The following is a 14,283-nucleotide window of genomic DNA, read 5'->3' on the forward strand; positions in this document are numbered from 1 at the left end:
GCTTGGGAATCACTACACAGTGAAATGTCTCACCTGCTGCTTTGAAGTTCAATAAAAGGATTAAATATTTTGATGAACCTTATAAAGCTGCTATTTTCTGACCCATTTAAATATGGGGATATCCCATTAAACTGCAGCGCATGAATTACACTGGCATATCAAATAAGATGTTAGCATCACAAAACCAAAATGTGTCAGTGAGACTTTTGTTTTCACCCTGACATACTTGCGGCCTTCGCCAGTCTTGATCTTGCAGCTAATAAATCAGCAACCCCAGATCCTCCCATCTTGGTGGTAATCCATTCAGCAGGAACGTACAAACGCTCCTCAAAATCCTACAAACAACAGAATCATTTTTCAACATGTATTCTAGAAAAAGAGCATATTGATGCTGTGTGTGTGTGTGTGTGTGTGTGTGTGTGTGTGTGAGGACTGCTCTGAAACCTACCTGGTGCGTCTCAACTACTGTGAACTGAGGGCACTGGCCTCTGCAAAAGGTCGGAGTGGTCCAATCCTGTCCTCCGCACGTCGACACCAGGACGAGCACCAACAGTGGCAGCTTCATCCTCCAGGACTCTCTGAAAGTAACTCTACAGCTTGAGACACGGCTCCCGCTGATTTCTACTGAGTCTCGAGCGACCGGTTCATCAGGTCGCCTGATTGGTTTATCAGGTCGCACGGGCCACTCCCACATTATTCCTCTCTTGTTACTGCGACATGGCACACACACTTCTACGGAGGACTGGAACTTGCGGTTATTACTTCAGAGATGAGTCAAAACTTTTTCAGCAGGGACTCATCTCGGTCATGATAAGATCAAGGCCGATATGAAGCAACAAGAGCAGATATATGTACGAACTGAAGCCTACTGTCCTGCAGTAAGAACCAGATGTCCTCAGCGTAAGATAGCACATGTGTTTCGTCTCTTTAGTGAGTTTTATCTGTTCACAGAATGTCACTGACATTTAATCCGCCTGGTCAGAATGTCTGGAAGGAGACAACGCGAGAAACTTGGTGTAGATGTAACAAAAGAGGTTTTATATTCAAAGAAAAGAAAGAAATAAACAGTGAACATGGCACAAATAAACAAAACTCAACTCATTATAACACAACTGATATTAACTGTACATCACGTGCACACAGTGACACTGAGGTCCAACTCTTACACTCATTCACTTTTTTTAAAAAGTACATTTTGTTGTACTTACTTAAGTACATATTTGATGCGACTTTCTACTCCACTACATTTCAGAGGGAAATATTGTACTTTTTATTTCACTGCATTATATATAATGAGTATGTGTAATACAAGGCATTGCTCAACAGTAATTTAAACCACCCAACACAGTAAAACATCTTAGTGCAGCCAGCTGCAACTTTAAAATGTGTCTTACATGTTACTGCATAAATAAGCATAATAATATAATGTATTATAAATGAATGTAACAACTGAAAAACCCATTTGGCTGCATATTGAGTACTTTTACCAATGTACGTCAAGAACAATTTCTTAGATAGTTTTACTTCGGTAAGATTTTGAAAGCGGGACTTTAACTTGTAACAGTGTTTTTTAAATCTACGTATTAGTACTTTTACTGAAGTTAAGTCAGTCTTAGTACTGGCTCAGTGGTTTCTCCCTCCCCACCAGCCTCCTCCTCTCTCACCTCATTCTGTTTTTAAAGAATACTGATATGAGAGAGCACACAGCGAGCTGAGAAGTTTCCTCGCGAAGGAGCATTTGGGCTCCGGTTGCACAAAAATGCAGTCCGGCGAGCACAGGCTTGTGAAGGGCATCACTCAACACATGCTGAACACTTAGGCCCCTCCCCCAGGACTTGAACCCTGAACCCTCAGGGACTGAGTTCACCTGGTAATGGGGTTTATTCCCCTGGTTTCATCTGTTTTTATGTACCATCTATAATCCTTAATGTAAATGTTTCTGTAAAAATGCCAGGCTGGACACCCATGTGTCGTCCTTTGGAAACCCCATGTCACAACGCTGTGGATTGTGGGTAATTCCCTCAGATCATCTATTGTCATCTAATGTGGTTGTGTCCATTGATCACAACGTTCTGGTCTTCTGTTCTATTAGAGATTAAGACATTTCTGGGCATTAAAACAGTGAAGGATCCAAAAGTGTGTATTCTCTAAGTACAAATATGTATTAATGAGTGGCCAGTAATAACCCGTCTCTGTGTTAATCACACCAGGCTGCTCTAATAAGTCTCTTAAATCTCTCCAGCTGATTCAGAATGCTGCAGCACGTGTACGAACAAGAACTAAGAAAAGAGATCATATTACTCCTGTATTAGTTTCTCTGCACTGACTCCCTATAAAATCTAGAATAGAATTTAAAATCCTTCTCACCTACAAAGCCCGAACGGTTCAGGCTCAGGTTTATAGTTAGGGCTGGATCAGGTTTATAGTTAGGGCTGGTTCAGGTTTATAGTTAGGGCTGGCTCAGGTTTATAGTTAGGGCTGGCTCAGGTTTATAGTTAGGGCTGGCTCAGGTCTATAGTTAGGGCTGGCTCAGGTTTATAGTTAGGGCTGGTTCAGGTTTATAGTTAGGGCTGGCTCAGGTTTATAGTTAGGGCTGGCTCAGGTCTATAGTTAGGGCTGGTTCAGGTTTAGTTAGGGCTGGCTCAGGTGTATAGTTAGGGCTGGCTCAGGTTTATAGTTAGGGCTGGCTCAGGTTTATAGTTAGGGCTGGCTCAGGTTTATAGTTAGGGCTGGCTCAGGTCTATAGTTAGGGCTGGTTCAGGTTTAGTTAGGGCTGGCTCAGGTTTATAGTTAGGGCTGGCTCAGGTCTATAGTTAGGGCTGGCTCAGGTTTATAGTTAGGGCTGGCTCAGGTTTATAGTTAGGGCTGGTTCAGGTTTATAGTTAGGGCTGGCTCAGGTTTATAGTTAGGGCTGGTTCAGGTTTATAGTTAGGGCTGGCTCAGGTTTGCCTTGGACCAGCCCTTAGATAAGCTGCTATAGGCCTAGACTGCTAGAGGACTTTCTAGGATGCACTGAGCTTCTCTCTGCTCTTCTGTATGAATTCATGTCCCATTAATCCATATTACTAACTTAGATTAATAAATCTGCCTCTGTGCTAAAACTATAAATTTGTTGTTTAAAAAATCTCAAACATGGACTCTTAGTTAGGGCGTCCTGTTTCTTTCAATAATTCTTAGACCTCAAAGTTTTGAAACTCCCTTGAGGAAATAGTCCCAATGAGAACTGTTGACTTGTGCAGAATATAGACTCTTGAATTCATGAAATCCTTTGAATGCTGCGAACATCGTGAACAAAATGTATTGATTCATCTTCACTGTTCTCGGGTGGAGGCAGAGAATTGACAGGAAAAGACTTGGAAAACCTGAACTGTTCTTGAACTTTAGAGCTGACAGTCATTGTTTCAAATCCTCTGAGCTGGTGTCACTGTCCAAATACATTCGGACCACACTGTGCAGTATCTTCTAAATATAATTAGAGTGATAAATATATTTTTGTTATTAGTATATTTATTTGCAGTGAGTTTATACAGTTTGTTTGTTCATTTTTCATTTCATTGTCCGAGCAGCATTACTTTCCCACCATCATTTCTGGTTTCTTCTTAAATTTTTTTTGTTCTGTCCTAACAAGAGGGGAGCTGATTGAGCTGAAGAGGGTGAGGACACAATATGAGGAAAACTAAATATCAATATAAAAATACTAGAGAAGGTCAAATGAGTATTTAGAGAAGGTGTTCTGCAGTACAACATTTATCTTTCAGCCGCAGCAGATGGCGCAACATGACAAAGATGCGTCAGGAGAGAGCCAGTGACGGAGCGAGAGAAGGCAGAGTCTGTTCTCCACAGTAACGCACCTCTTCTCTCCGGCTATGCACCTGCAACCCTCCCCCTCCTCCTCCCCGGCGGTCGAACAGCGCAGGTAGTGCTCACTGAGCGACGGCGGGAGTGCGCAAAAAGGCGGCCGGCATGCACCTGGAGAAAAACCGCCCCGCCAAGCCGTCGGAGGGCTCAGCCTGGGACGCAGCAGCAGCATGCGGACTGACGCTCTAACGGCGGGGATTTAGCAGCAGGAGCACCTGGAGCTGCAGCATGGGCGTGGGAGAGAGGCGCAGCTGGGGAAGCGATGTGATTCAACGGTCATAGGAAGGGTGGGTGGGTGGGGGGGGGAACCCAAATAGCGATTTGGATCGGAGTTGTCCTGGGTGTATTCGATTTATTTTGGGGTGGGGGGCTTGGTTTGCTGTCTCGTTCTCCGGAATTCACAAAACATTACTTTTTATTTATTTTTTGCCAAACCTCTGTTGTTGAAAAAGGATGGAGAAAGGCGCGCAGCAGCTGCAGCAGTCCAAAAGCGCGGAGAGTCCCGCAGAGGACATCTCCAAAATGAACGACGAGGAGCTGCTGAAGTGGGGCAAAGAGGAGCTGGTGCGGCGGCTGCGGAGGGCGGAGGCGGGGAAGAGGAGCGCCATCGTGGAGCACAGCAATCTGATGCGGGAGGTGAACCGGAGACTCCAGCAGCACCTGAACGAGATCCGGAGTTTAAAGGTAAGATGGGTGATATACAGACTTGTTGGAATGGTCAATGCTCGTGTCAATTAATTTATAATATATTCATTACATATAAAGTGGATTTTGGTGCCCAGAGTATATTAAAAAAATGGATAACTTGTTGCCTTCATTGGTCCACAAAACGTTTGTTGGTGTAGCCATCAGTTACACATTGTGTTTAGAATATTTATGTCTAGTCAAGAAAACAGCTAATGATCATTTCATTCAGAGCTGAAGTCATTCATCGAATTAACGAGTTAAGAAAGTTTATCGGCTGCTATCTTAATAAAAAAAAAGTAATTACAAATACTTCTTATTCTCCGGGTCCGACTTCTCCAATTTGAGGTTCACTGCTTTTTGCTGTTTTATATCATAATCACAAAAACATATTTAGTCATTTTTTTTACGTTGGTCGGACAAAACCAGATATTTGAAGTTGGGATATCTTTGTCATTGCTTTAGATGTTATTTGTGTATAATTGGCAGACTAATACATAATGAAAATAGTCACTAGTTGCAGCCCTGATTTTATTATTGAACTCATTCATGGTTTTGCCTATAAACTGTCAGCAAACAGTGGAAAAAGCCCGTCACAATCTGACACTTTCAAAAGTCATGTTTTGTCAACTGTCTAAGAAACTAATTAGACGAGGAAAAGCTGCAAAATTCTCCCATTTGAGAAGTTGGAACCAGAGAATGTTTATCTTTTTTTGCTTGAAAAGCAACTCAAACGATTAGCAAAATAGTTGCAGATAAATTGTCTGTCTATTTTCACTCGACAACTGATCAATCCCAGCAGGAGTGTGCATGTAATCCCTCACTGTGCTGCTCTGTGTGTGTGTGTGTGTGTGTGTGTGTGTGTGTGTGTGTGTGTGTGTGTGTGTGTGTGTGTGTGTGTGTGTGTGTGTGTGTGTGTGTGTGTGTGTGTGTGTGTGTGTGTGTGTGTGTGTGTGTGTGTGTGTGTGTGTGTGTGTGTGTGTGTGTGTGTGTGTGTGTGTGTGTGAGCGCCTATATGTATAAACCAGGACGTGAACCAGAAACTGCAGGAGGACAACCAGGAGCTGCGGGACCTGTGCTGCTTCCTGGACGACGACCGGCAGAAGGGGAAGCGGGTGTCGCGGGAGTGGCAGCGCCTCGGCCGCTACAGCGCCGGCCTGATGAGGAAGGAGATGTCCATCTACCTGCAGAAACTGAAGGAGCTGGAGCAGCGGCAGTTTGAGGTTGTCTGGCAAAACCTGGAGCTCAAGGAGGTGTGCCTCATGCTGGAGGAGGAGAGGGCTGCGGCCGTGGGCGGAGGGCACGGAGGTCCCGGACGTAGGAGCTCCATTGACAGCCTGTTTCAGCTGGGTGGGGGGGTCCCAGCGTCTGGCCTGCTGCGGGACGTCGGCGATGGGAGCAGCACCTCCAGCGCAGGGAGCACCGATAGCCCAGACAACCCCCACCGAAAACCATCTCAGCTGGGCTCCAACGCCAGCCCAGGATCGAGGTGCGTCCCCTCGGAGCACAACCACAAACCGGGAGACATGTGCAAATCCACCGGCAGGAGGCACAGCTCCACCCCAGAGTACCACACCTTCCCCCAGTCCTGCCGCCCCCGCGGGGGCTCCCTCACCAACCTGGACCCTCTTGGCCCTCGGGGACGCAGCCAGGAGAAACACAGCAAGTCCCCCACCAGGCTACCGTGCGACTCCCACGCCAAACCCTGCAGGTCTGACCTGTTAGCCCACAAACAGCTATTGTTGTCGGGACAGGCGTCACCGGGCGGAGGGAAGAGCTCGGCCAAGTCTAGCCCTGAGCTGAGTCAGAGACACCGATCGGTCAACATGGCGGGGGTGGGCTGCGGGGGTCCCGAGGCCAAGATGGCAGCGATGGGGACGCCCGAGCACCTGAGGAAAGGGCGAGTGATCTTGGGTAGTCCACAGTCTATACGGCACCACTACCACTATCAGCACAGCCCCGGGGCGGAGCACGGCAAGGGGAGGTATGGCAGTGGCTCCCCCGGCAGGGACGGGGATCAGAGGATGACACCAGGAGTGGAGATGGCCCCCCACCACCAGAGTCTGTACAACGGTAGGCAGAGGGTAACTTTTATCTTGTATTTCAATTCATATCTCATTCATGACCCATAAAGGAGAACGTTAATAAAATTACAGAACGTTATACCAGGATGTTATCTGGCTTTGAAATGATAGATTATTACTCTGACAGTTTATCATAGTTATACTTCTCTAGTTAACACACTAAATCAACAGAGGCCAAAAACCTAGAGTTCTGCCCTGGCCTAACACCAAGACCTGAAACCGTTCCATATCTGCGCCTACTTGACCCAAATGAACCCCCTGGTACTGCCGGATTTGAGACTGGAACCCAATCAGCAATAGAGGCTATATTTAGGGCCCGAGCACCGACATAGTCGGAGCGGAGGACCTATTGTTATTCTAATGTTTATTATTATTATCGTACCTGTTTCGTCGCAAAAAGGAGGTGCTTGGGATACTGGGAAGTTTTCGAAATTTGCCACGCAAGCCAGAATTTGCGGAAATTGCAGCCTGATTGGGGTGTCCAGGGTGTATGAAATATTGGGTCGATAGCGCCCCCTATTGAGTAGCCCCAACATTGGGTTTCACCTAGCTGTATACAATTTGGTAGGTATGTGGAATGTGATGGGACGTACAAAAAATCCTCTTGGAGTTATTCACTTAACAAAACAGGAAGTCGGCCATTTTGAATTTTATGACGTTGTTTGACAGTTTCAAGGCCCCGTACTTTAACAAACTCCTCCTAGAGATTTAACCCGATTGACTTCAGATTTTGTCAGTACGCTCTTGAGACCTTGGCAGTGAAAAGGTACTCAAAGATCAAAAAGTTATCGTACAATGTATCCGTGGCGTGGCGGCAAAAAAGCAGCATTCGCCATGAAACAGGAAGTTGTTGTAACTCGGCCGTACATTGTCTATTCTGCTCCAAATTTCTCATATGTCATAAAATCCTAACCTTGAACACATCTATATGACAATTTAGAATCATAGCAATATCTCCACCTAGTAGCAACAGGAAGTTATTGGTTGTGTACTTTTACATCCTGCTCCTCACAGATTAATCAGATCCCTCTAAAATGTTGTCAGAAAAGTCTTAAGACCTTGATAATGCTTCATTGTGAAGATTGTAAGAAGTTGTTGAAGGGCGGCGACGTGGCAGCTCGGCGAATTTCAATCCCTCGCCGTGAACGTGAATAAACTGATGTAACTCGACTCCACATCATCAGAACTTTACCAGATTTCACATGTTGAATTAGACTCCAGTCCTGAAGACATCTGGAGGCCAAGAAGTTAAAGTCTTTATACTTTGGCTTGTTTCTCTTAGTAGGTAAATCAGATCTACATCAAATTAGTTCCACACAAATGTAAGAAGTTCATAATGCCAGTTCATGAAGCTTTTGATGTTTCGTCGGACGCCGTTGCCACGGCGACGCAGTTTTTGCCGTGAAAAACACGAAGGTAATTTTGAGGCAAAAAATGCACGAAACATAAGCAAACTTGGCACACAGATTACAAGCCCAAAATGTAGTTATATAATATGATTTTATTCGTTCAGAGTTGCAAATCGGCTCAATAGCGCCCCCTACAAACTTTCGACGAAGCAGCCCTCGCAGTACGTTTCACATAAATGTATAAAATTTGGTAGGCACATGTATCACATTTCGACTTAAAAAAAAATCTGTTGGAGCCATGCTCTAAACCCAACCGGAAGTCAGCCATTTTGAATTTCTTTATGAATTTCTAGTGTTGTTTTTGTCATTTCCAGGCGCTGTACTTTAACGAACTCCTCCTAGGGAAATAATTGAATCAACTTCAAATTTGGTCAGTACAATCTAAAGACCTCTGTGATGAAAAGTTACTCAAAGCTTGTTGTTTTGTGAAAAGCCATTGCCGTGGCGACGCATTCTTCGCCATGAAAAATTAAGGTGTTTTTGAGGGGCTAAACATGGTCAAAACATAACCTACTTGTCAAACACATTTACAATCCTGAATGTAGTTATCTAATGTGATTTTAATGCTTTAGATTGTTAAGTCGGCTCCATAGCGCCCTCTACAAGATTTCGACGAAGCAGCCCTCGCAGTACGTTTGACATAGATTTACAAAATTTGGTAGGTAGCTGTATCACATCTAAACTTAAAAAAAGTATCTTGGGACCATGCTCTAAACCAGGGGTCCCCAATTGGCGGACCCCGGTCCGGATCCGGACCCAGACGCAGTTGCATCCGGACCCGGACCGTGGAACCGAAAGACAATTCGGAATTAAACATATTAGGCAGCGAGTTAGACTTTAACCAGCGCACTTTATTCAGCCGTTACGGCACTTGTTCAGCGGTGCAGGAAACACACCGACCAATGAGTTGTAAATCGCATCAGGTGATGCAGCTCAGCCAATCAAATATGGGTATTCTGACAAGTTTCCTGACTCGAGCGGGGTTTACACACACCGTGACACACGGGGCTGAGACGAGGAAATAGAAAGAAGAGCAGGAACATTGCGCTGATCAGAGAAGTTATCTCACATGACGTTCTCCAAAAAGAGAAACGTGTTCAGAGAGAATAGAATTTATAAGCAATTATGAACAGACTCTTATATGTTAATTCTCCCCACAGGCAGTTAAAACCAGTATCATATGTTCAGAAACCGTAACTATTGATAAAAGCGGCAAATGAAGCGACACTACGAGACAAAGCACAACTCTTTTCAACAAACGTACCCACTCACATCTAAATGAAGACACAGAAAATAAACCTAAGAGCTCAATATGATCAGAATCCTAACTCATGAATTCACTGACCAACAATGATGTTAACAGAGAGAATAGAGCTGAAACAAGTGATTTAATAACCACAGATAAAGATCATGCTCACTGATTTATCTTGTTAGAAGATGAGAAAAATATAATATTGTGGCTTTTTTTATTGACATCACTTCACACCTGAATGAACTGAATTTAAAGCTGCAGGACAATTCAGTGAAATAATTTTTTCTAAAATGAATTACTTTATTTTAAGATGCACATTTTTGAAAAGCTTTCTGTTATGTCAGTTGTTCTTTAATGCAGCCCTTATTGTACTTGAAATGAGAAGAACATTTATTTATGTATTATTTATAATCCATCCAGTTAAATTTGAAAACTGAGAATAATAATTTGTTAAAATATAATTGATGTGTACTTTCTTTATTTGATTTGATAGTTGTTGACTACACAGAGACGTTACTACTACTAGGCTTCTTGAATATATTTCTATATATGGCAATAAATAGCGCAAGTTAGATATTATTGTAATGTTCCGGACCTTTGCCCGAGGAGATTTTCTCTATCTGGACCTTTTGGAATTTTAGTTGAATACCCCTGCTCTAAACCCAACCAGAAGTCAGCCATTTTTAATTTTGGATGAATTTCTCGTGTTTTTTTTGCCATTTCCAGGTGCTGTACTTTAACGAACTCCTCCTAGGGCAGTGGTTCTTAACCTTATTGGAGGTACTGAACCCTGCGAGCTTCATCAGTGCATTCACCGAACCCTTCGTAATTGGAAAAATAAAATATGATTTCTTCAAAATCATAGGTATATATTTTGTTAGTGCACAAAATGAACCATGCATCAGTTGCACACAAAATCACTGTGTGCAAAGAACAAAACAAACAAAACATTAATTTCACACAAAAACATAACTCAATGAATGATTTGCGATCAGGTACGCAACTTCGTACGATGCTGTGAGGATCGGTTTGTCGACAAACAAAACATGAATTTCACACAAAAACATAACTCAGTGAATATTTACTGCAAATCAATGTGACTTTTGCTGTTGCCTTTCAGATACAAGTTCAGAAATGCGCGGCTTCACCTTGGCAAGTGCCACTCTCATATCATTTTCGCAGCAAAGTCTGTTCCTTTTCTTAGTTTTCATGTCCACCATCCTCGAAAAGGATTGCTCACAAAGATACGTTGTAACAAACGGTGTGAGTATCTCAAGGGCTTTCTTGGCAATACGAGGGTATGGTACGATTTGGTGACACCAAAACGTTGAGAGTGTTGTTGTTCCGAAGAGTTGCTGTTGAAGCTGGCTCTGCTGAAGTTCAATGATTTCGTCGAGGCATTCATCGTTGACATCTGCTGTCGCAACACTAAACGTAATATTTTCCGTAGTCGCACAACTGCGTCTGAATGACGGTCGCTTCCAGCGTCATTCGCGCAGCCCGGTGGAAATTCGCGTCATTCGCAACCATTCGCGTCTGTGCATTGACTTTACATGTAAACTACCTCGCAGTGTGTGTCTGCCGAGGGGTTCGGCAGACACACACTGCGATCAAGTGAGACGCCGCTTTAAAAATGAATGACCGTCTATTCCTTAAGGTGCGTTCACACCGAGCGCCCCGTTCGGTGTGAACGCAGCATAAGTTTTAGCTTTCTCCGTGCTTTTTGGGCTACCCAAGCCACCGTAGGGCTATCCAAGCCACCGTACAGTTATGCTGCGTTCACACCGAACTAGCTAGCTCCTCCTTCTCGCATCAGCCAGCTGGAGGACCCTCGGCGCGGGTGTGATGTTCCTTCTGCGTGTCCCTGTAATGCCTGTCTGACCCTTGGCTATTCTTCACAGTTTAATACATTCAATGACTGTATTTTATGGCTTAACAATTCTATGGTAAACATACTGTAAACATACTATACATTCGATAAGAATTTGCAACTTTGGCAAAAACTTTGACAAGCTTTACAAGCATATTTGGTATAACCCAAGTACTTGCTAACATTTTACTATCCACTTCTAAGGGTGCTATAAATCCTACTAAGAAACACTTCTAACTATAAATCCTAAAAGACACTTCTAATTATAAATCCTAAAACACACTTCTAATTTTAAATCCTCACACCACACAGGAAAAACGGGAGAGTAATTTTTCCGGAGTTACTATTATTTTCCACTGAAGGAGTCATATTTAATCATTTTGGAGTGTAATTACTTCCAGTAGCCAGTAGAGTGTGAGTAAATATTCAGAATAAAATCTATTGGAGTAAAACAGCGTGACCACGCCCACAACGGTTCCTTAAGTTTCGTTTCTGCCGCCATGACACCTCTTGCTACGCTGGAATGAGCTGACGTTTTATGGTACGGAAGAGCTGAAGTGAGAAACAGAAGACGGCATTTGAAATAGCATGTCAGGTAAGGTCATTCTTTTTGGTTAACTTCATGTGTGTAAGGTACATTTTGTAGCAACATTTCAGCTAACCTAACGTTACTTCACTATTTGCATTGTCAGATATGAGCCGTAGCTTCTGATTGTTCGCGTTACCAGATGCTAACGTTAGCTTCTAACTTTTTCACAGTCACAGTCAAACGTTAGCTTCTAACATATTAACATCAATTCGCAAAATATTTGGTGGTTTATGGACATATTAACGTCGACGCACCTGGATTAAAGTCTCAATAAAGTAGTATTAGCTATCATCGGTAGCCAGCGGACTTCACTGAGCAGGTGCACGTGTGTTTTATTCTGTGTAGAGTACTGATAGAGGGACCGTCTTTTGCTGCAGTTAGTTGGTGCAACAGGTAGATTTTACTGTGAAAATGGCTATGTAGACAGACCGTTACAATTTGCAGTTTGTTGGTGTCAACACGTGTATTTTACTCTGAAAAGGGCTGTTAAAGACCGTTTTAAGCGGACTGTTTCTAGCTGCGTTTGTTGGCGCTAACACGTGTATTTTACTCTGAAAAGAGCTGTTAACGACTGTTTTAAGCGGACTGTTTCTAGCTGCGTTTGTTGGCGCTAACACGTGTATTTTACTCTGACAAGAGCTGTTAACGACTGTTGGACTGTTTCTAGCTGCGTTTGTTGGCGCCAACACATGTATTTTACTCTGAAACGAGCTCTGTAGATGGACTGTGTTTCGCTGCAGTTCGTCAGCACCCTGGTCGATGCAACATGTGTGTTGTACTTTGAAAAAAATGCACTTCACTCTGTTGACTGCTAAAACTAGCTGGGCTTGACATTGGGCCACCCGCGAAGTGCGGGTAGAATTCCGCAGCATAAGCTGATTGGTCTGTTGCACTGTGGCGTGCTAGAGACGGCCAAGTCGGAGACAACCAGGTGAAGGAGACATTGTTCAAGATGAGACAACTCGTTACATTTCTGTTACTGTGATGCTGGAGTGACGCGAATTGGCGATGGCGCGATTCAAGCGAATGAACAGGTCCCTTTAGTACAGTGTAATAAAGACATGCTTAAAATGTCCCTCGTTTTTATAATGAAATAGTTTACCCCTGTGGAGACATTAGTCCATGCATCATGTCTTTCTAATGTTAGCTTACTATGGTATTACTAATGTTGGCAGTTACACTGGTTCTGTACATTTAATTGGAGTTGTAACTGTTAAAAATACTGAATTGTTGGCTGTTTCTGATAATGAAACTAATTCAATTTTTTTGTCATGAAGGATGCAGGCTGTAAGAGTGAAGTACAGAGATCGTCAGAAGTACATTTGTTATGAGGGGCAACTAACCTTCAAATCATTTGTGGATTGTGGTGAGTGAAAAATATTGCACACTAACCTGTGGAACAATATACTTGGGATGTCAGTCTATGTTTTGCATTACTGAAAGTCTTTTCCCTGGAATAGAAAAGGTCTGCATGGAACACTAAGTCAGTTTTGGGATTACAATGTTCAAGTAAAGATGGCCTTCTGATTTCTGTCTATTATGTTGTTCTGCAAATACACAACCGATTCATCACTAAGCTTGTCCCTTGGTATTTTGTCTTCACAGTTGCCAAGAAATTTGACCTTCCAACCTTGGACTTAAAAGTCTATGATGAATCAAAGACCGAAGTTGATGAGGAGGTGTTTGAGTTTCTACTAAAGAAACAAGACATTGGTGTGCTGGAGATTTGTCTACCCCAAGACCCAAATCTTGAGGGTTAGTTACTTATTAGCTTGTAACTTCATATTTATCTGTACGGCTTGGTCAATCTAACATGTTTTGAATATGCAAGACAATTGAATATATCTGAGTTGGGTTTTTTTTAAACTTATTTAGATATTTTGAAATCATCTCTGCTCACCCTTTCCACCATTTCTGGAACTGTTGTGGGCATGATACAATGTGAAATATTTGCATTCCTCTAGTAATAATGGATGTGTGCACTTATATTGTGTTATAGTCACAATGTTAATCACGTTAGTTAAATGTTAATGTTTTCTAGATTCTTTGAGCTCCCCTTCATGCTGCTCCTTTGCAAGTTTCAGTGGAGACAATGAGAGGGACTCGGACGACACCACTATATTGCAGCATAGTCCTGCTACAAGACAAAGAGATGAGGGAAGTCATCTAGCTCAGGTAAGCTCTGCAGTTTCCCTTGCATCCTTTCTGAAGGTTTAAAAAAATGCCAAGGTTGAATGGTAAATGGCTGAATAACTGAAGTTGTAAAATGATGGCCATTCTGTTTTATAATACTTGATGTGTCATTATTGTTTTACACGTTTCATTGTGTTAGTTTTTGTTCTTCCCACTTAGATGATTGAAGACATCCTGAAGAACAAACCTGGAGGAGAAAGGATCATGAATGAGTATGCCCGAACAAAAAGCCTAATAGATGCCAGAAGATGGTCAAGATATTGGTCGCACATATGACAAGTGAACATGGGTATGTTGTCATGTTATTATTACATACCTGCACTCCTAATACACATTTTTGTCTT

The 14,283-nt window shown here is 43.0% G+C and overlaps 1 protein-coding gene across 1 annotated transcript in view; it reads left to right on the plus strand.

Annotated features, from left to right (window-relative positions):
• The first annotated feature begins 4,311 nt into the window (after positions 1-4,311).
• LOC142933409 (uncharacterized) overlaps positions 4,312-14,283 on the plus strand; it is a 52,154-nt gene continuing 42,182 nt past the window's right edge. Inside the window, exons 1-2 of the mRNA XM_076077521.1 lie at positions 4,312-4,542; positions 5,571-6,615. Coding sequence (XP_075933636.1) covers positions 4,312-4,542; positions 5,571-6,615 — 1,276 coding nt within the window. The remainder of the gene's footprint in view (positions 4,543-5,570; positions 6,616-14,283) is intronic.

The sequence above is a fragment of the Anarhichas minor genome, unplaced genomic scaffold (genome assembly GCF_050575085.1).
Source record: "Anarhichas minor isolate MPS153535 unplaced genomic scaffold, ASM5057508v1 ptg000060l, whole genome shotgun sequence".
In the NCBI taxonomy this organism is placed as follows: domain Eukaryota; kingdom Metazoa; phylum Chordata; class Actinopteri; order Perciformes; family Anarhichadidae; genus Anarhichas; species Anarhichas minor.